This window comes from Euprymna scolopes, chromosome 15 (genome assembly GCF_053919585.1).
Source record: "Euprymna scolopes isolate OS-2025 chromosome 15, ASM5391958v1, whole genome shotgun sequence".
Taxonomy (NCBI): domain Eukaryota; kingdom Metazoa; phylum Mollusca; class Cephalopoda; order Sepiida; family Sepiolidae; genus Euprymna; species Euprymna scolopes.
Window position 1 is genome coordinate 142689 of NC_136496.1, and position 23888 is coordinate 166576.

At 35.9% G+C, this 23888-nt stretch overlaps 1 protein-coding gene across 1 annotated transcript in view; it reads right to left on the minus strand.

The window, feature by feature from the left end:
• The window catches only part of LOC145293675 (tyrosyl-DNA phosphodiesterase 2-like), a 51902-nt gene extending 39280 nt beyond the window's left edge, over window positions 1-12622 (minus strand). The window contains exon 1 of the mRNA XM_080140051.1: window positions 12321-12622. Coding sequence (XP_079996177.1) covers window positions 12321-12467 — 147 coding nt within the window. The 5' untranslated portion in view covers window positions 12468-12622. The remainder of the gene's footprint in view (window positions 1-12320) is intronic.
• Window positions 12623-23888: the final 11266 nt, after the last annotated feature.

Sequence of the window (23888 nt, forward strand, 5' to 3'; positions counted from 1 at the left end):
GAGGGGGGGGGGTCAATAAAAACCGTTCTCTCATGACGGGATCGGTTCTACACAGGCGTCAGATGACGTCATGACCTGATTTAGTTGAAATATTTGAAGAACTGACACAATTTCATGCATGTCAAGTTAGCTCAGTTGGTTAGAGTGTTGGTTCATTATCTAAATGTTTTGGGTTGGAATCGTAGTGTGAGATTTTTTTTGTTTTCGATGTTTTAAATTTTAATATTAAATTTAATGTTATTTAAGCCATATTTCACGTAATGATCATTTTTCTGTTTTTTTTTTTAATTCGCTTATTATTAGATTTTCATTAACACCCCCACCCCCGACCGACCACACACACCCAAAAACACCCGGGTACCCACCGATTTTTAAAATTTTAATATCAAAACAGGCTTATTTAAGCCATTTTTCTTTCTTGTTTTTTCGATTTTTACATTTAACATCATTCGTTCGCCTTACGTTGTTTTTTTTTGTTTTTTTTTTCGATGTTTTAATCCCCCCCCCGCTTAAGTTTTAATGTTGTTTTCTTTTTTACTTCGCTTATAACAAACAAACCTGGTCATTGACCTCATTTGCTGTCGTCGTAACGCTCGACGACTGCGCGCACCTGTCAATTTGGTTCTTACTTAAATTAATTCAAACATCTTTCAGTAACTCATTTTGGCTGGCCAATTTTATTTTCAAACTTCGCCTCAGGGCTTCGGGTTCGATACTACCCCCTCCCCCCCCCCAGTTTCTTTTTTATTTAACAGCACACACCACTCCAAACACCCGGGCAATAGTGGCTTAATAAAGGGCAAAATATCATCATCATCAGTTTAATGTGTTTACATGCTGACATGTGCCAGAAAGATTTTAGAAATGGACCATGTTTTCCTTGGCCTTCCCCATTGAACTGATTGCTACCTCAACTGTCCTACATCTAACCCAAAAACTCCCATCCCTGCTTTCAATGTGGTTCTCCCATACTTTAAAAAGGCATTAAGAAAGTATTCTTTGATCTTCCATCCTCATCAAATCTTGCCCGGATGTTTGTGTCGGGGGGGGGGGGTAAAATAAAAAACAAGTTTTGCTAGCTAAGTATGAAGTTTCGAACCCGAATCCTTGAGGCGAAGTAGGAAATTAAAGTGTGAAAAAAAGTGCGACGTTAACCACTGGGCTACCACGAAATAGTAACAGAAACATGTTTGAATTTATTTAAGTATTAAGAATTGGCAGGTGCCCGTACTTAATGACTTAGTGAGGTTAACTTTGACTGCGGCGCAGTATTTTATTCACTGCGGGGCAGCTTTTAAAAATTTTTTCTTTGTTTCTCCAAGATGTTGGGGGGGAAACCAACTCCTCATAAAAAGGGGATTGTCCAAATTGAATAGTCATTGTATGATCTAAGGAGAAACTCCACACTGATCAAAGCTGATTGCTTTTAGACGTTTCCGGCGATCGCGACTGGAACTATGCCGCCAAAATTAGTTTCGCTTTTATTATACGAAAAAGCCGAATCCACATGTGGCGATCGAAAAATGTTGAATATTTATCTTTTCAAAGTCGAGCAAATTAAATAGGCAACCCGTTGTTAACTGGTAGATATTATGATTTAGGCGTGATATAAAAAGTTTTAAGAAGTTGTGAGCCGACCAATCGCTTCTCTGAAAAAGGCCTTTTGCAGATATACACAAAAAGCGAACATACACACACACATTTTCGCTTTTATATATATAGACTAGTGGGGGTACCCGGCATTGCCCGGGTGTTTGGAGGTGTGTGTGTGCTCTTAAATAAAAAAGAAACCGGGGGGAGGGGGGGGGCGAACCCGAAGCCCTGAGGCGAAGTTTGAAAATAAAATGTGAAAAAAAAAACATGAACCGTTCGGCCAGCCTGAATGAGTTACTGAAAGATGTTTGAATTTATTTAAGTAAGAACCAAATTGACAGGTACCCACACCGACGACGACGTAAGCAATAGCTATTCAGCAAATGAGGTCAATGACCAGGTTTGTTTGTTATAAGCAAAGTAAAAAAAGAAAACAAAAACGAACGTTAAAACTTAAGCGTGGGATGGGGGGGGGTAATCAAAACATCGAAAAAAAAAACTAACGTAAGGCAAACGAACGATGTTAAATGTAAAAATCGAAAAAACAAAAAGAAAATAGAAAAATGAACGTTAAAACCAAACAAAAACGTGAAAAATGGCTTAAATAAGCCTGTTTCGATATTAAAATTTAAAAAATCGGTGGGTACCCAGGTGTTTTTGGGTGTGTGGTCGGGGATGGATAAGCTAAGTAAAAAAAAAAAAAAACAGTAAAACAAACGTTACGTGAAAAATGGCTTAAATAACACTGGTTCAATATTTAAATTTTAAAAAAATCAAAAAAAAAATCTCACACCACGATTTGAACCCAAAACGTTTATATAATGAACCAACGCGCTAACCAATTGAGCTAACGCAACGTACATGAAATTTAGTCAGTTCTTCAACTATTTAAACAAAATCAGGTCATGACGTCATCTGATGCATGCGTAGAACTGGTCGTCGTCACGAAAGTACGTTTTTGTTGACACCCCCCCCTGTCGAAAATTGTCGATTTCGGGGTGAAAAACTTCACGTTTTTGGCTAATTTTTCAATATTTTTCGGGCAAAGGATGAGGCTTCAATATGATACCAAGTTTGTGAATTTTCGTTGTGTCTGTCGAAAGTTTTTAGCAGACACACAAACACACATACAAACATACATACGCACATTTTTGCTTTTATATATATAGACTAGCTCGGAGGGGTGGGGGTACCCAGCGATGCCCGGGTGTTTGGAGGTGTGTGTGGTGTTAAATAAAAAAGAACCTGAGTGAGGGGGGGATCAAACCCGAAGCTCTGAGGCAAAGTTTGAAAATAAAATCGGCCAGCCAGAATGAGTTATTGAAAGATGTTTGAATTTAAGAACCAAATTGACAGGTGCGCAACCAGAAGTCGTCAAGCATTACGACGACATAGGTTTGTTTGTTATAAGCAAAGTAAAAAAGAAAACAACGTTAACACTAAGCGGGAAAAAAAACACAAATAAAACTAACGTAAGGCAAACGAACGATGAAAACAAAAAACGAACGCGTGAAAAAAGGCGTAAATACACCTGTTTCGATATTAAAATTTAAAAAAATAAAAAAATAAAAAATCGAAAAAAAGAAAACCCATCTCACACCACGATTCGAACCCAAAACGTCTAGATAATGAACCAAGGCTTTAACCAACTGAGCTAAGGTGACGTTCACAAAATTTGTTCGGTTTTTCAACTATTTAAAGTAAATCAGGTCACGACGTCATCTGACGCATGCGTAGAATCGGTCATTGTCACAAGAGGACCGTTTTTGTTGACCTAACGTAACGCAAACAAACGATGTTAAATGTAAAAAAATCGAAAAAAACAAAAACAAAAAGAAAATAGAAAAATGAACGTTAAAAAAAAAACATGTGAAAAATGGCTTAAATAAGCCTGTTTCGATATTAAAATTTTAAAAACATAGGTGGGTACCCGGGGATTTTTGGGTGTGTGTGGTCGGTCGGGGGTGTTAATGAAAACCTAAGAATAAGCGAAGTAAAAAAAAACAAAAAAACAGAAAAACGAACCTTATGTAAAAAATGGCTTAAATAACACTGGTTCAATATTTAAATTTAAAAAATTGAAAAAAAAAAAAAAAAGACATCTCACACGATTCGAACCCAGAACGTTTAGATAATGAACCAACGCTCTAACCAACTGAGTTAATACGACATACATGAAATTCAGTCAGTTCTTCAACTATTTAAACTAAATTAGGTCATGACGTCATCTGACGCATGTGTAGAACCAATCTCGTCATGAGAGGACGGTTTTTGTTGACCCTCCCCCTGTAGAAAATTGTCGATTTCGGTGTGAAAAAATTAACGTTTTTGGCCAATTATTCAATATTTTTCGGGCGAAGGATGAAGCTTCAATATGATACCAAGTTTGTGAATTTTTGTTCTGTCTGTCGAAAGTTTTTAGCAGACACACAAACACACATACAAACATACATACACACATTTAATTATAATTATTATAATATTTATTTGTATATTTAGTGAAATCAGTGCAAATATGACAATACATGTTTACTTATGAATGAAGTATACAGTTTGTAAATGTTTGAATGTCAAACCTAAATTAATTGTAAAGTTCCTCAGCTCATACAATTACAACCAGTTGTTCTTAGAGAAAGCATTCAGCAACAGCAGTAGTAAGATGTCCAAGGCATCGATTAGAAAAACTGGAGCTTAAAAACCCATGTTTACAAAGAGATTGATCTTTCAATGCATGTGGCAAAGAGGAGTTAGTTGCACCACCAAACGTTTGCAGTGATTATAAGAACTATGCACCAACCAAATGCAACAACTCATGTGGTTATTATTACTGGAAACGAATAACAGGTTGTGTTTGCGCGTGTGTGTGGCCTTTTGCTGATACAGAATTTTGCAAATCTGTTTTCTACAATTGTTTATAATTTAACTAGAAATAAAAGATACCAGTGTCAAGCCAAAATATGTCCTTTTGGCCGTTTCTGAGGTGCCTCTAGTATAATTGATCCTTAAAAAAAAAAAAAAAATTACAAGGTCAGCATCATATGATATCCAATGATGTGTTTGTAAGGAACTTTTAGCCACACACATGACGTTTACTTATTAAGATAATTTTTAATAAGATAAATGACTTTGTAAAAAAACTGCTTCATCATCAAATTTTAATAATTTCAAAGAAAATTATCTTCAACACAAAACAAAATTAACAAAATGTGAAATAAAAAAGATTATATGATAAGAAATACATTTCATTTACAAAATACTTCAATTCTTTCATTTTCTTTAAACATTTGTTCAACCCCAAACAAGGTCCAATGCTACTGAGACTTAAGGGGCTACTGTGAATTAGGAGAATCCTAAATGTGGAGTTGTGCAGCGAGGTGCTTGTTCACATTATATTAAACTTTTGCATGTTGATACAGTCAAGGAAGCAGGAAGGGAATTTTAAAGGTTAAGAGTTCAAGTAAAGAAGTTGGGAGTAGAAAGCCTGTAGCATCTGGAGACCTCTACAGTGAAGGAATGGGATCTTGCTTGATTGGGAGTATTCTTCCATTTAAGATATCTTTTTTAATTAATTATACGAAAAGAGTCATTGTAGATTTATTTTTTCTTTATTTTGTAAATGATAATCTTTATTCAACCATTAAATGGTACTGTAACATGTACCCCCATTCTCGCTTAGAATGGACCTGAGAGTACTGAAAACTAAGAAGTCACTCATGATTCCCCAAAACTCCCAGGTGGGTCTCACCATTAGATGCTGTTTTGTGGAATAGTAGGAAACTACAAGCAAAAAAGTACATTAAATTTGGCACTTATGCATTTTAACACCCTCATCAAATTTAGCAAGCCATTCCTAACATGGTGGGGTAAGGAACTGTTAGCTCTTTCCTTGCTGTAGATGAACCACTCCTAAAATGAAAATTTTCTGGGGATATTAAAATGCATAAGTATCATGATTTTATTGGTACTTCTCCATCTACCAACTCATGCTTTTAAGATAAATTGTTAGGAAAACCTTTTTTTTGGGGGGGGGGGGGTTGCTCAACATGTTTACAAATGTTTTGTTTTTGTTTTATTTTTCAAGAAAGTAATTTTTATTTTTTAAGTTTATTGTATCAAGAAAGAATGATTAAAAAAACTGAAGAAAAATTGTAAGGAAAGCTTTGTTTTTAATTTTTTTTTTGTGCGCAGGAATGTGTTTTTATTTTTTTGGGGGGGTGCGTGTTTGAGGGACGAATTTGCTACAGGCTAGGATATTTTCTTAGGATTTTTTTTAGTCGACTGTAGGACAGCTGTACGCAAAATGGGATTAAAAGAACCAGTGAATATGAAAAAAGGAAACTCCCCTAGCTGGTATCTTTCTGCAATTTAGTTTATAATGAAGACAAATGGATTTTTCCCAAATTTTGCCCTCCACATAAACTCAGTTAGGTAACTTTCTAAAAGTTCCTAGCTGGTTCTGTGTTCCTGTTTGTTGCACTGCCTCACCTCCTTCCATATACGCTCCACATGATATGTTGTAACCTTCATCGAGAGGTCTATGAAATGAAGGCTATGGTTAACCGTGATGTGGTGAAACCCTTCACCTCCTAAACTGCTGTAGGCCTTCCAACAGTCTGATATGACGGTGGTTCCCGATAGAATATATTTCTTAATTATATGAAGGAGGATTTTCACTTTGGTACAATGACCAAGACATCCTCTTGGTAGTGTCATAGAGCAGTTCAAGCAGCTAGTCGACATTATACTTTCATCGATTAAATACTAACTCATCGATTTCAACTGTGTGCACTGGGCCTCCAAGTTACAGAGGATTCCTTAGGAAATAGTCCTGGCAAATGTGCTTTATAAAGTTTCTTCAGTCTACCATAGTATGGTCAAAATGTGTCCCATATTCCCTCCAGAAATTTTTTGGGAATATGTTGTGGGACCATAGATATATTATTGTTAGAATTGTAGGGATTTCAAGTTTTGACTAAGAAAAAAATTGGCCATGACGCAAGGAAGTCCATTGCCTGCATTTAGCATCAGTGCACCTCCAAATAAAACCAGCACTCACTGATGGTAGTTTTCTTATATGCCACAGATCTTGAATGTCAACGATGTGTGGATATAATTTCTTTTCTGACAAAAAAACTAGCACACCCTCTGGTGTCTACAGCAATCTATCCAGCAACGATAAATTTGTAACACTATCTTCCATTTGGCTTACTTGAATTTTTAGCAGGATTAAAATTAAAATTTTATTTCTTCCAATTCATGTAAACAAAAAAAAAAAAAAAAAAAAAATCTGCTTATATTCTTATCAGCTAAAGCCCAACAGAGCATTTGCTATTGATTTCTCATTGATTAATCGTTTCTATCAGTGAGATCGGCCTAAGCATTCCAAGCAATGCAATAGACCATTTCTGATTATTTGTGTCAAAGCGCAGAAGTACCATTTTTTTTTTAAATAATTTACAAAATGTAACAAGTTTTCAAATTTCATTTGGTGAACTTTTGTCCAGTCATCGTACATTAGTTAAAGTTAGAAATGATAACAGTGACTGCTTGAACACTTTTTGATTTGTTTACAATTAAATTTTTAAATTACTATTAAAAAGCAAAATTTTCAGAATTCTTTATTGAAAAGGAAGAGTTTACTTTGTAATTTTAAGACAAACAAAAAAATGATGACTTGGAGTTGATAATTATTTCTTGGGGGATTTGTCAAAAAAAAAAAAAAAAAAAAAAATGTCAATACGAGTGCAGTTTAGCCTACCAAAGCAAACTTTTTCATTTTAGAATAATTTCACATGTGACAAGGAAAGAGAATGACTGAATTTATTGAAGTTTTGGTCAAATTAGTGAAATGTTTTGACAATGTAAAACAAAATATTAATCAATAGAACAGTTATTGAATTGAAATTTTGAAAATGAGTGACTGTTTTTGAAAACAAACAGTTTTCTTAACAGATTAAAATTTAGGGGCATTTTTTTATAATTGCCAACAAAACAAAAAAGGTAAAAAGTATACAACCAATAAATGTTATCAAAGGCAAGATAAGTGAATTTTCTATTTACTTAGATGTTTTTTTTAAGTGTTAATTTATTTTGAAAAAAAAAAATAGTGTCGAATCTGTTCAATTAGAATGAAAAAAGTGCTGGTCGAGTTACCAACCCTCAATAATCGCTCAAAAATAAAAAAATTAACCAAAATACTGGTAGAACATTACATTTGTTGGATGGGTTTCTATGTATTTTGCTAATATTTTGCTTTTTAAGCGATTATCAAAAGTAGATATGGATGCAACGAGACATTTTTTTTTAACTCAACAGATTTTACACTACTTTCGATTCAAAGTAAATAAACACTTTTAAGTAGTGATGGAGTTATCTTCCTTGTCTGTGAAATAGGCAAGATGGCCAAGATATGATTGATCTCATTAAAATTTGATTTTCTTCTGTAAAAAACTACTTGATCAAATTAAGTAAAATTTTTTATGAGAACTTAATACTATAACAGATACGTACAATATTTTTTTTCAATATTTTCATTTTTAATGTCTTGATTAAACTAAGCAAGTACCATTATTCAGAATGACAAATGATTTAAACTTTTTTCCTTGCATTTATTCTACATGAGTAAAAATAAAAGGGTACTCGTGCAGAGAGTGATCCGTGCTAAAATAATAACATTATTATTTAAAAAGCCATTGTGTACTTTAACCTTACAATTGAATAAAAAAAACATAAAACTTTAATTAAACGTGGAAATACGATTTAAAAAATAGCATGAATCACTCTCTGCATTAGTGCATTAGCACCAATAAAAGTTGTTTAAATTGTCAGGTTCCAACTAGTCAGCTTTATCTCGGTTTGCTTTGAAAAAAAAAAAAAAAAAAAAAAAAAAAAAAAAAGAAAGTTGTTTAAATTATTTGTTATTCTAAATTATAAAAAAAAATAAATTATTTGTCATGCTATTTTTTTCTTGCATTTCGTTGTTTCATTCGATTTTTGTTTTTGAAATTTAGGTTTACGAAATTGCTGACAACATCCATCTTGATTCTTACACATTTTAATCAGGCTTTCTCTAGTTTATATGGGTAAAATAAATTAAATTTCTTATCTTATGAGGAGTCATTTTCTTCTGTAAAAAAACTACTTGATTAAATTAAGTGAAATTTTTTATGAGAACTTAATTAATGACTTCACATGTAATAAGGTTTAAGATAAGAAACATTTTGAATGCATTATTTTTCTCATATCACCCATTAACCCTATTTAGTGACATTACACACCTATCCAGGTAGGTAGAAGAGTAATCGTTTATTTTTTTTTTATACGAGAGTACCCAGTGTAGTATAAACACCTTCAACCTCAAAAGCCGTTTTTAACAAGGGGAGGTTGGGGGTGTTTATACTAATCTTGTAAAAAAAAAAAAATAAATAAATACAAGTAATTTATGTTCCTATTTATTTGCCTCCCCACGAGGGCAAAGTTAGACACAAGGCCGGCTTTTTAATGTGGGGAAAATCCAGCCCCCCGCCCCAAAGAGCTCTTTGGATAGGAACAAAAATAAAAATTATCTCAGTCATGAAGGATTTCTCCTTCACTGACTGAGGACAGAAAAGGTGAAGTGCAGCATCAGAACAGATACTACACTGTGATCTTGGCCCGAAGGCCAGTTCTTACTGTTACCTTTGGTAATATTTATTAGTTGAAGATTTATTTTTCTTTTGCTCTGTTGGCTATTGTAAAAGTTGTTCAAATTTTGGAATAAATTAAATCGATAGGGATTGCCAAACGATTATGAAGATTGGACCGCATGTTTCCATGACGTCAGATTTGTGTGTACTATACGAACTATGGAAAAGCAGAAGCGACTTAACGATTTTTTAAAACCTTTTGTTTATCTTCTTCAAACTGCAATTAATAATTAATCTTTGTTAGGTTTTAAGATTTACACAGTTTAATGATTAATAATATTATAAACATTTGTATATTAAATACGAAATACGGTTTTACTGAATGTTTTTATGGTTACCTACGGGCTTCCATATTTTGTTCGGTAAAAAGAGACGAACAAAATATGAGGGGGGGGGCTACAAAATGCTTAATATTGTGCAATAATATTTTCAAATTGGTTTTAATCTGGCAATAAAATAGCTGACAAGAGTCATATTTATATTAAAACTTAATATTTAAAAAAAAAAATTTAAACACAATTAAAAATCTATGTTGTAACGGAACATTCGGAAATAATGAAATTTTAATCGTTTTAATCTTTTAAAAATTAATTAATGTTTACAAAGTTTCTTTTTCTTGGCAATTCAACTGATTATAATATATATTAATTCGAAAAAACGCTATTTAAAAAAAAAACAAAAAAAAACATAATATTAAGTTTATACTAATTTTTTAATTGCAACTTACAGATAAATTTTTGTTCAATATGTGTATTTAAATTTAAAAGAAAAATATTTTTTACTTATTTGAACTCTTATGTTTCATAATAAATAGAAATTTATATAGATTTAAATATATTTTGTTCGAATTTCGAAAAAATAAATATGGGGGGGGGGACACGCACTAAAAAAATATTTCCCCTCATATTTTACAAAAACTGCATTTTATATATAATTTCATTCTAAAATGGATAAGTATCGAAAATTTCACAAAAATCTGACCATTAGTTGATTTTTGCTAGATTTATTAAATACGGGTATGTTTTCACATTTGGAATGTCTACTACATGGGAACGTTATTTTAAAGCGTCAATTATGTAAACATGATTTTCGTCTCGCAATTTCATTATTTTCGTTTGATGAAAAAAAAATTTTTTTAATTATTACTGGTTTATTTTGCCCTTCTTTTAAATGGTACAAAAGTCATACTGATAATATTAATTTATAATAAAGTTACATCGTGTTACATATAGGGTGGGGTAATTTTGTGGTGACTTTTGATAGTCCCTATAAATCAACGAACAGTTTCTTTACATTGGATAGAGTTAAGTCCAAATTTAGTGATTGTCTTCCCTTGTCCCGAATGGAAGTCTTCTAAATTAAAAATAAAATACACTGGTAAAACTGCTCTTGTGCCAAAAATACTCTACTCAAGTTGACTTAGGTACCGTTAATTGGAGCTACTATTGTTTGTTGAGTGATGATTGAGACTCCACGTGATCAATGTCAGTCATCAACATCCTCCAGTCCTCCACCTCATCTTAAGAATGGTTTTCTAAATAATAATTTTATTTCAGCATGGTTCGTATACTGCAAAAGTAACAAAAGAGAAAAAAATGGTCATTCAATATAATTATTTGGTACTTCAGAGAACGTGGACCCTGCGTAAACGTTTTTTTTTTTTAATGACTGTTCCATGAAATGCGCAAAAGGGTTTCTTTCACTTTCTTTGTGTAATCTCATACACTTTTTTTTAATCGAGCGTGTATTTACTTTACTTTATTTTTTGAATTTATTTTTTATATCTTAGAGTAAATTTGATTCCTACTTTTATTTCGTGCTTGTTTTTATTTTATTTTTATATTTTCTCCACTAAATATTTTTATTTTTTGCTTATTATTTTTTCGGTAAATGTTTACTTTAACTACAACAGAACATCGACCAATAAAATTTGGTTCTTCATGTTTTCGGGGTCGCTGATAACGAATCTTATATTCAAACACGTCGCAAATTTACCGTTTGCATGGTATTAACCCCTGAACCCTCGCACTAGTTTGTGCATCACTGCCTAGTGCCTGCCTCTCACCGCCCTTTGTTTATGCTATTTTTATGCGTGCACACGCATAGTAAAATGACTTGTCACATCGCGGAAGAATTTTTTTAGCAGACATTTGAAATAAGAAAGTTTTCAAAAACAAAGAAATGTGGTCCATTTTTCAGTGTTAGTTTGATGCTTTTTAATTGATCTAAAAAAAAAAAAATAAATAAATAAATAAAAACAAATAAATAAATTTACACGAGCGGTATAAAAAAAAACATTTTTATTTTTCGTTTTTTTTTTTTTTTTTAGGGGGGGTTATTCGATTATAGAACTTGTACAACATTTAACAGGTGCTTCTGCAGTTTCATTTACTGTTTTTTGATAAGTAACACCCCCCCTCCCAATTTATGCTTTTGGCCTTTTTTCTTGGCCTCAAACAGTTTTCGTGATTAAATAAACCAATGCAAACCTTTTGTGCATGCGCTTTCAGGGAGTAGTCATTAAAAAAGTTTACGCAGGGTCCACGTCCACGTGAAGTACCGATTATTCGATTTGAATGACCATTTTTTTTTTTTTTTTTAAATTTTTACGACGTGCCCCAGCGTATTATAAACACCCCAGCCTCCCCATGTTAAGAACAGCTTTCGGAATACCCCCCCACACCTCGAAAGCCGTTCTTAACATGGGGAGGTTTGGGGAGATATTCTGAAAGCCGTCTTAACATGGGGTGCCGGGGTGGTTGGAGGTGTTTATACTACACCGGGGCAGGTCGTAAAAAAGAAAAAAAAAACTTTTTTTATTATTTTTGTTAGCGCGGAAAACGTACATAAACCATTTTTTTCTTACATCGTGGACAAAATAAAAATAACTTTCGAGTTTTTATAAAAGTTTTGCCGAAAAGCGAGATAGTATCATAACTTGGTTTGTTCATTTTTTTTATCTCTTCATTTCGTCGGAATAATATTTCCATTATTCTCATCATATATATATATTTAAATATTTAAAAAGTTTTCGTTACTCACTTGAAGATCCCATTTAACATTCTGTAAGAAAAACATGGCAAGGGCTGAATCGGTGCCGGTCACATTCGCAAATGCTTCACACCTCTGTTTACATTCATCGCCACTTGGAAGTTGGGAGTCTTTTTCATCTTCACTCGAATCGGACATTGCTGGGGTGAAATAAACGAGAAATGCTTCGGGGGGAAATGAAGACTTCTTATTTCAGAAATAAAACGATAAGTAAAACGGTGAGCTTTATCTTTAGATTAAGAGGACCGTCAGGTAGAAATGAAAAAGTCCGCGAAATTATCTCCCTTTAACACGAAGAAAAACCCGCGAATAAGAAATTTTTTCTCGCCCCTACTTAATTGACAAATTATCATTATTTTACTCATTTTTTTTTTTTTTTTTTTCATTATTTTATCGGAAAGGCAATATGTGCAAACATTATATTTTAAAAAATTATGACGTGCTAAACATATTATATGAAATCAATTTATTATTACGTAAAATAGGGGAGAAAAAAAAATCTTCCAATTAACATAACCCTTCATTCTAGCAATAGCGGTTTTGTGTGATTTTCCAGAATAGCCAACAAAGCAAACAAACGCATAAAAAATAATAAATACACAACCGATAAATATTACTAAGTTACTCTTCTATCTACCTTGATGAGTTTTTTGTATTTTAACTTATTTTAAAGTGTTTTTAGTTAAAAATAAAAGTAATTTAAAGTTTGTCGTAGTAGAACGAAAAACAAAATAGTGGTTTAATCTAAGTCATAGTCAAGCTTGATAATTGCTCAAAAATCGAAAATTAAACAAAATACTGATAGAAATTGTTGCAAGTCTGACAACTCCCATCTTTCTTATTATGTTCTTTTCTGTATAAAAATTCCATAATTCTTTGTTTGTCTTCAATAAATTCTCTCAATCCATCCCCATGTGTTGTATATTCGATTTCTCTTGTGTGGAATCCTTTGAGTCCTCTCTTCTGCAGAGTAGTTGGCATTACTACTCTATCTGCATATAGCAATATGTGGTGTCCGAACACGTTTTTCTTCACATATACACCCCCACACTTACGCACGCACATACGCACACACACACACACACGCTTATACACACACACACACACACGCGCTTATACACATCCTCATACACACACTCACATTCATGCGCATACACACACGCTAACGTGCACACACACACACACCCGAGCTGTGACGTCACTTCCTTTAAAGTGAAAGCCAGACATGCGCAGTCAGAACACTGACCCCAGTATAAAAGTCAACAAAACCTGTCAACTTCCCTTTTTTCGTCCGGACCAGCGTTCGAGCTGCTTAGTCGACGAACCGACCGCGTGCTCTAACGCCACTCTATCTCCCCTTCGCTTTGGTCCATCGACACAGACATGTGCGTGACGCTCTACTGAGCTTAATCCTTTCTTTCTACAGACGGCTTGCCACTTCGCGTTTCTCTATTGCATTCCCCCTTTCTTTCCACGTCAACGGCTGAATGAACACGTGTACACGAAGACTTTCATTTCTCAACAGAAAATAAACAACATGTTTATTTTATTCCAGCATTTGAGTTCTTTGTTTCTTTCATTCAATTCGTTTCATTATTTTTTCTTGTAGTGAGTTAGGGTATTTTATATCCTGGTCCGCAACAGTGGTCACATATAGAAAAAAGGGTGACACACTATTTCCAGACTTGCTTTTTCATTGTACTAATGAAATCATCTTTCTCAACTGGTTTTTTCATATCTTCCTACATCACTTGAAGTTCTCTAATTATATTGCATAACAGACCCAACAATTCAGTTTCATCTCTTAGTGCCGTTATTACTGTTTTTTCAAATGGTCCCAGATTTTAGGCATCAGTCTTGTTAAGTCATTTTTGACTTATCCTTTTTGACAGTACCTATTCTATTTTAAAATTATAATTCAATAGAATTATGCTCCAATGTACCATGTATTTGCCATGTGTATTGGTATATCTTTTTCCGAACCAAAAATTCTGTATAAAACCTGTGAAACTTTTACAGTGTAAATTATTGTTAAACTCTCTTTTTCAATTTGACTATAATTTTGTTCTGTGGGCAGCAACGTTCTTAAAGCGTGTGCTATTGACTTTGTAGATCCATCCTAAAATTTGTGAAGCAGTATGGTACCCAGTTCCTCATTGTTAGCATCTGTTACTGTAGGGAAACACGTGACTTACCTAACTAGCATGTGTGCATAATTCAACGGGTCAGTCATGGAACAAAATGAATGAAGAAGAAAGAAACAAAAATGGCTACCTTATCTCTTTATATATCTGCAATATTACCACCTGATATGCAGATGAGATGCTGTTCCATGGCAGATGCTCGTCTGAAACCCAATCTCTGGTCCCCCCTCGCCAATCTTTCACGAAAAACACCCGTCTAGCTGAATCCACTATGAAAAATTTCCCCCACTCTTTATCTGTGCCTAAATCAAAACGTGGATTCCATGAACAAAGCTTCTTTCTTAGAACTGCACGCCTGTGGAACTCTGTTCCGTCTGCCTGCTTCCCACCTGACTACAACTTGGATGTGTTCAAGTCCAACGTTAACAAATTCCTAATGAACCGCCCCCTTAAGTAAACACTTCATACAAATCTCCACACAAACGTAATGTACTTGCAATAACCCTTATCCCTGAGTGGCTTCCAGGCCTTGATAAGTGGTGATCACTGTGTAAAAAAAAAAAAAAAAAAAAGATAAAAGAGGGTTGGTTTTTCAGAGAATATGTTCATTTTGAAGTTGGATTTTGAAGAAGTAAGTTCAATCAGCAGAAGTGCTTTTGGAGTTGAGGGAAGGTGCGCTACATATACAGAAGTTTGGAAGTTGGAAGTTAGGACAACAGTGTCAAACTTAACCAAGAAATTGTTGATGTGAAGGGCAGAAGAAATAACACACGAGTTATTTAATTATATACTATTTCGGCCCTTGGTGTGTGGTGACTCAAAAAGCAGGAAAGAAAAAAAACAAAAATGGACAGATTCGACTTTTACTTGATACCTGACAAACGGTGACTTCACCCCAAGGAAATGGTTGACATGTACCTAGCCGACCTAAGAAAGTTATCTGTACTGTTTGGTGGGGTCAACAACAAGATATTAAGCCGTGCCTTTCGTTCGAACATGTTTTTGTCCTCACCTACACACACCCACATGTACGCACACACACACACACACATACACACATACATATATTCACGTTAACGTACATACACTCACATTCATGTGCATACACACACACACACTAACGTACACACATACGTGCACACATACGCAACGTCACTTCCCTTTAAAGGAAATCCAAACATGCACAGTCAGAACACTGACCCCGGTATAAAAGTCAACAACAACGTTCAACTTCCTCTTTCTTCCCTTTTGCCTTGGTTCATCAACCAGACAAGTTCACATTCACAGCTTGTGGCCTGAAGACACTTCCATGTGGACGACTGCTACCATGCATGCGTGGCTTTGCTGAGGCCAACACTCTCTCTCTCTTTCCTTTTCTACATGTGGGATTTCCATTTCTCTTTCCTCTTTTTTTTCACGCGCATAGTCGTCAATGACTGGACTGAACACGTGTTCCCTCTAAGCCATTTATTTTCAACAGAAGATAAACGACATGTTTATTTTATTCAGCTGTTGAGTTTCTTTCCTTCCTTCCATTCATTTCATTATTTTCTTTTTGTAGCGAGTTAGGATTATTATATCCTGGTCCGCAACACTTTTTAGTAGGCTTACCTAAGGAGATCAGTAAATTATTGTGGGCATCATCATGAATTGATGAATTGACAATGGATGAGTTATTGGCCCGAGCTCGAAATATCTGTAAGGAACAGGAACCAATTGCAGCAGCAGCTAGTGTTTGACATGCATACCTGGGAGAGAATCCACGTTGCCTCCATGCGGTTGCATGGAGGCAATGTGAATTCTCTCTAGCTCCTCTTTCCTACCTGTTACATAACAGGAAGAAGAAAATGAGCAAATCTCACTTAATGAGGTCCAGCTCAAAGCTTTCAATGAAGTGAAAACAAAACTAGCGACAACATCTCTACTTGCACACCTGTACCCGATGTGTAATAATAAAGAGTTACTTGCCCTTGGTTAACATCAGGGGGAGTCTAAATAAAGTATTTGATGTGAACGAACGCGTTTCTGGTTCTTTCCTTCCCGCTCTAAAATGTAGTAGCAGCGGTCACCACGTGGGGGCATAGAAATTACAGGGACCCGACGAAACATGGTGTCAGATTGGGATGAATTTTTTTCTTTGGGTAAGGAAACCTTATAACGAAAAAAAAAAAAAGAAAAAAAAAGGATTAACGTCAACTATTTCAAAAAGAAATATGTTTAGACTTCAGCCCCCAGAGCGTTTTGACTTTACGCAACCGAACCAGTGGAGGACATGGCGAGAGCGATTTCAACATTTTCGTAGTGCGACAAAATTATATGAAGAGTCACCCGATACACAAATTAGCACGCTTGTGTATTGTATGGGACCGGACGCCGAACAGATATATAAGTCGTTCTCTTTCAAGAAAAAGGAAGATGAAAAGAGTTTCGACGTGATACTGAACAAATTTGAAGGCCACTTCATGCCAAAAAAAAATATTATACATGAGCGCGCAAAATTTCACCTCAGAACACAAAAGGAAGGTGAATCGATAGAACAATTTATTCGGGGACTTCACGAACTATCGGAGAACTGTGATTTTCCACACAAAATTTACCAAATAAGAGACAGGCTGGTCATCGGGTTAAGAAGTGGAGAGCTATCCAAAAAACTACAACTTAGAGATGACCAAAGCTTGGAAAAGGCTATAGAAATAGCACGCAGCTACGAACAAGTGAGACAGCAAATGGCTGAAATGAAGGAAAAATTGGTCGACGCAGTAAAACAAAACGAATGGAAACAAAATTATCCACAAAAAGAAACGCAGCAACAGAGATGTGGAAAATGTAACAAAAAAAACACAAACGGCAAGATTATTGTCCAGCGAACGGAAAACGATGTCCAAACTGTGACAAAATAAATCACTTCGCGATATGTTGCAGATTCAAAGCCCATAATGTCAGACAAGTGGAAAAGCATACGTCAGAGGAATACTTTCTTGGGGCTATTTATAAAAGAAAAGAATTCAGAGAAAATGCAACAGACCCATGGAACGTGCGGTTAAAGGTATGTGAAAATAATTTAATTTTTAAAATCGACACCGGAGCGGACATAAATGTTATCAATTACGAAACGTTTCGTAGCTTGAGAAAAAACCCTGTTTTGAAACCAGCATATGGCATATACAAAAGCCCCGGAGGTATATTGAACTGTATAGGGAAGTTTACGGTTGATATGAGACATAAGGATAGCAGATACTCATTCGAAATACATGTTATTGATAGCAGTACAGACAACTTGCTATCGAGAGAAACAGCGTATCGAATGAATTTGGTTAAATTCGTGTCAAATGTAAACAAAGGGGAGGTAACTGGAGTCATGAAAACAGACCCAGTGGAAATAGCGTTAAAAGACGGTGTGAAACCGTATTGTACCCCGACGGCTTGACGGATAGCATTTCCCATTATGCCAAAAGTAAAGAAGGAACTTCGACATTTAGAGGACGATGGTGTGATCAAGAAAGTCACACAACCAACGGATTGGTGCAGTCCAATCGTTCCGGTGAGAAAACAAAACGGAGAAGTACGGTTGTGTGTCGATCTAAAAAAATTAAATTCAGCAGTAAAACGCGAATATTATATGCTGCCGAATTTGGAGGATATATCACCCAAATTGAAAGGCTCAGTGATATTTTCAAAACTGGATGCAGCCAGTGGGTTTCACCAAATTCCATTGGCAAAAGAGAGTCGGTTGCTTACGACTTTCATAACCCCATTCGGGAGATATTGTTTTAAACGTAGATCCCCACTACCATGTCTCCTTCTCCAACATCAGAGGTCTACGTTCTAACCTTCCAGAGGTTGAAGCCCAATTACAGGAGACTAAACCAGACCTTTTCTTTTTAAGTGAAACTGGAATTGGACAGACTATTTCCCTAAATGAGTTTGTAATTAAAGGATACTCCAACCTAACTTCCAAAACTGACCCCCAAGATCGCCATGGGCATGGAATATGTGCCTATATAAAAGATGGCTTTCCATGTGGTAGGGACATCTCCAGAGAAGATCCTAACTTACCCTATATGTGCTTCTGAGTAGCACTAGCTCACACTACGGCATTTATATTTACTCTCTATCGCCCCCATAACAGCGGAGTTACTATCTTTAAAAGCGTATCTGAGAAAATTGACCAAGTTCTATTAGCATATCCTTCAGCTAACATTCACGTATGTGGAGACTTCAATGTTCACAATGTGGAATGGTTGACCCACTCAAACAAGACCGATGATGAGGGGAGATTCTGTCATGATTTCTCCATTGCTTATGACCTCACTCAGATTGTTCACGAACCCACCCGTGTGCCCGACAATGACGGCCAGTATGCAAGTCTCCTAGACCTTTTTCTCACAACTTGCCCTGAACTATGTTCAGTTTCCATTCTGTCTCCTCTTGGATCTTCCGACCACTCAGTTGTATCAATTAAGATAAAAATGAAATGTAATAAGTCCTCAGATGTACCTCTCCATCGTACAGTATATCGATACACTATGGCTGACTGGGATAGTTTCCGTACATTTATATCGGATCTTCCTCTGCGTTCCATGTTTAAAAAGGATGTGTCGTCTATAGTATCAGACCTGACAGAATGGTTAATTGTAGGTATAGACAATTTCATACGCTCGAAAAAGTTCCAGCAAAAACCTAACAGCCAGCCATGGTTTTCTCCAGAATGTGCTGCTGGTATTGCACACAGAAATCACTTTTTCCACTGCTTACAACGTAATAGATGTATGGAAACTAAAGCCGCTTTCAGGACTGCCAGCAACCATTGTAAGAAAGTAATAAAGAACGCAAGAGAGTTATATGCTCAGTCCGTCAAGTCCAAAGTAGCTGAGCAGCGGCTTGGTTCCCACCAGTTTTGGCAAATTGCAAACAGAATCTTGAGCAGAAGCGTGTGCTCCATCCCAACTATCATCAATAGACCTGAGTTAATCTCGTCAGCATCAGACAAAGCCAAACTCTCTGCCAAGAACTTTGCAGTCAATTCTACCCTTTGCGACCAAGGCCGCCAACCCCCAATATTTCCTCCTGTATCAGAAAACACACTATGTGATATACAAATATCTGTATGTGATGTTGCCAAGCTAATCAAAAACCTTGATTCCAGTAAAGCAATCGGCCCTGACGGTATTCCAATTATAGTACTCAAAAAACTTCAACCAGAACTAGCACCCATGCTTACAAAACTGTTTAAACGTTGTCTTAAGGAGAATTGCTTCCCATCACCCTGGAAAATCTCATCAGTATGCCCTGTATTTAAGAATTCAGGTGATCGCTCATCCCCCTCTCAGTACAGGCCAATAAGTCTCCTGTGCGTCATGAGTAAGTTGCTGGAATCTGTGTTAAATAGAGAAGTAATCAACCATCTCAGCAAAAATAACCTTCTTAGTGATACACAATATGGTTTCCGTTCTGCTAGATCTACAGCAGATGTGCTTACAGTTATATCTCATAGGATTAGCGAATCTCTCGACAGAGGCAACCTTTCTAGGGCAATTGCTCTTGACATATCAAAGGCCTTTGATAGGGTATGGCATAAAGGTTTACTTCACAAGATCTCCAGCTATGGTATTGCTGGAAATGTCTTCTCAATTATTAAATCATTTCTCTCTGATAGGTTCATAAGAGTAGTAGTTGATGGGCGAAAATCAGAAGCTCACAGTATAAATGCTGGAGTCCCTCAGGGGTCGATCCTGGGCCCAACTCTTTTCCTGATCTACATTAATGATCTTCCAAATCACATCCTTACATCATTCGTAGACATTTTTGCTGATGACACTACCATCTATGGTAGCACATCTAAGACAGTAAACGACCAAGTTCTCTCTGATTCTCTCTCCTCTGATCTTGATCACGTTGTACAATGGAGAAAGGAGTGTCTGGTTACTTTTAATGCATCTAAAACCAAGCTTCTATCTTTACATCATCAACGTTCTGATCCCCATCTGGCATCAATTAAAATGAATGGCTCTCGTCTTGAGGAGGCCTCAAGTTTTGACAGGCTTCTGGGCTTGACCTTTACTCCTGATCTTAAATGGAATACGTACATCAAATCTGTTGCCAAGGCCGCTGGAAAAATGGTCGGATCCTTCTATCGATCCAGTAGATATCTCACTGCTGATGCAATTCTCTATCTATATAAGAGCCAGATACGTCCAAGGATGGAGTACTGTTGCCACATATGGGCAGGAGCTGCTAGAAAAAACTTGTCCTGCCTTGATAGAGTTCAAAATAGACTTCTTGGCCTGGTGGGAGATGTCCTTTTCTCTTCGCTTCAACCTCTGTCTCACAGAAGAGACGTTGCGAGTTTGTCTCTGCTTTATCATTATTTTCATGGAAAGTGTTCAACTGAGCTTCAATCTATGGTCCCCCCTCGCCAAACTTTCACAAGAAACACGAGACTAGCTGAAAACATTATCAATAATTTTCCCCACTCTTTATCTGTACCTAAACCTAAACATAGATTCCATGATCAAAGCTTCTTTCTTAGAACTGCACGCCTGTGGAATTGTCTTCCGTTTTCCTGCTTTCCAGCTTTCTATAATATGGTTGTCTTCAAGTCCAACGTGAACAAATTTCTAATGAGCCGTTCCACTTAAGTTAACAAATTTACTGAACTTCCATTACTATCGATTACTATATTGTCCTTTTAACTACTCTACACTCTTTAACCCTTATCCTTGAATGGCCTATCGGCCTTGATAAGTGGTGCCGTTTATGTAAAAAAAAAAAAAAAGATTGCCCTTTGGAATATCATCAACACCGGAAATTTTTCAACGGAAAATGTCCAAGCTTCTAGAAAATGTGGAAGGTGTTCACGTCATACGTCATAATAGATGACATATTAATTCATGGGAAAACGATGGAGGAACATGATAGAAGGCTTACAGTAGCACTAAAAATAATAGAGCAAGCAGGAATAAAATTAAAAAGAGAAGTGCGAATTCAGGAAAAGCATTATAAAATACTTCGGACACAGCATATCAGCTAAGGGGATACAACCCACTGAAGAACGGTTAGAAGCGATAAAAAAGTTGTCTGCCCCTACATCAGTCACAGAGCTCAGAAGATTTTTGGGAATGAGTCAGTATCTAGGGAAATTTGTGCCTAACTTAGCAGTGGCATTACAACCAATGCTGGAATTATTGAAAAAAGATACGGTTTGGGCTTGGAATGAACCTCAAGAAAAGTCATTCCAAAGTGTTAAAGAACTATTGACACAGGCACCGATATTGACTTATTATGATCCAAAAAAGCCCATCACGATTAGTGCGGATGCGAGCAGCTATGGACTTGGCGCTGCCATTTTCCAAGAAGAAAATAAAATATTGAGAATCATAGCTTATGCCTCTCGTACGCTGACACAAACAGAACAAAACTATGCTCAAATTGAAAAAGAATGTTTAGCGAGCGTATGGGCCTGTGAGAAATTTGACAGATACATCGCGGGACTAAATCAGTTTTGTCTTCTAACAGATCATAAACCTTTGGTACCGTTGATAAATACTCAGGATCTGAATAACACTCCTTTGAGATGTCAAAGACTGTTGATGAGACTTAGGAGATACAATCCTATAGCAGAGTATGTTCCTGGGAAACTTTTGCTGGTATCAGATGCACTGTCTAGAAGTCCAACCGAAAAAGCAGAAAGCACCATGGAGAAAGATGTAGAAATGTATATAGACACTATCATAAAGACCAGATCAGCTACTGATAGAAAATTAAAAGAAATTAGGAATGCTACATCTAAGGATTCAAAACTACAGGAGATTATCCATTTAACATCAAATGGTTGGCCGAGCAAGGAGGATAGATTAAACAAGGGAGTTAAACCTTACTTTAACTTTAGGAATGATCTATCAGTTCATCAGGAAATTTTATTTTATCAAGATCGAATAGTGGTTCCACAAAATCTCAGAGCAGAAATATTACAAGCAATACATACAGGACATCTGGGGTTAAACAAATGCCGAGAACGAGCCAAAATGTCAGTATGGTGGCCGAGAATATCACAAGAAATAGAAGATCTCATTAGACGATGTGATTTTTGCAATAGTCATCGTGCTGCAAATCCCAATGAAACATTGAAACCAACTACTTTGCCAGATAGGCCATGGCAGAAATTGGGGACAGACATCCTAAAATTGGAGGGAGAAAATTAATTAGTCGTAACAGACTATTTCTCCCGTTACTTGGAAATCGCGAGATTAAATCCACTAACCAGCAAAACGATAATTGGGAAATTACGAGAAATATTTGCTCGATGGGGAATACCTGAGGAGATAGTAAGTGATAATGGAGGACAGTTCACAAGCACATATTTCAAAGAATTTGCAAAACAATATGGATTCACACACACCACAGTGAGTCTGCATTTCCCTCAGGCGAATGGAGCTGCCGAAAGCGCAGTGAAAATTGCGAAAAGAATATTACGACAGCCAAACATATTTCTCGCATTAATGGCTTACCGAAGTACACCAATAACTGCTACGGGAGTTAGTCCAGCAGAACTCTTGATGGGTAGAAAAATTAAAACAACTTTACCCAGTCATCCAAATAAATTAAAACCCAAATGGCCAAATTTACGAAAAGTAAAAGAGAGAGAGATGGGGTTTACAAAACAAAAAGTAAAATAAATTACGATAAAAGACATGGAAGTAAAGACTTGAAACCACTAAGAGTGGGACACAGAATCCGAGAGAAAACGGATGAAGAGAAAATGTGGAGGAATACTGGTATAGTCACAGCAACAAATAAGAAAAATAGGACATATACAGTAAAGTTGAACTCTGGAGAAAGTCTAAAAAGGAACAGAAAACATTTACTACCTATTTTGGAAAATGTAGACAACTTCTCCAGAAGAAGCGAAGTTAAGCAAAAACAGGTGACAACTATATCAAGCAGAGGACGATTATCAAAAAAAAACGAACTACTTGAAAGACTTTGTTTGCAAAGATAATAAATGTTACCGTTTGTAAATAAAGGTTAAAACTGTTTGTAAATAAAGGTTAAAACTGTTTGTAAATAAAGAAGGAAAAAAAAAAGGATTTCGACAAACGGAGATGTGTAATAATAAAGAGTTACTTGCCCTTGGTTAATATCAGGGGGAGTCTAAATAAAGTATTTGATGTGAACGAATGCGTTTCTGGTTCTTTCCTTCCCGCTCTAAAATGTAGTAGCAGCGGTCACCATGTGGGGGCATAGAAATTACAGGGACCCGACGAAACACCCGATGCCCAGTTTTCACTGGTCATTGACGCATCAGGCACAGCTGTAAGTGTAGTGTTGCAACAGCAGCACCAACAACAGTTACAACCTCTCGCATACTTTTCGTGACAAATATTAGAACAATATTACAGCACGTTTGGCCGTGAAC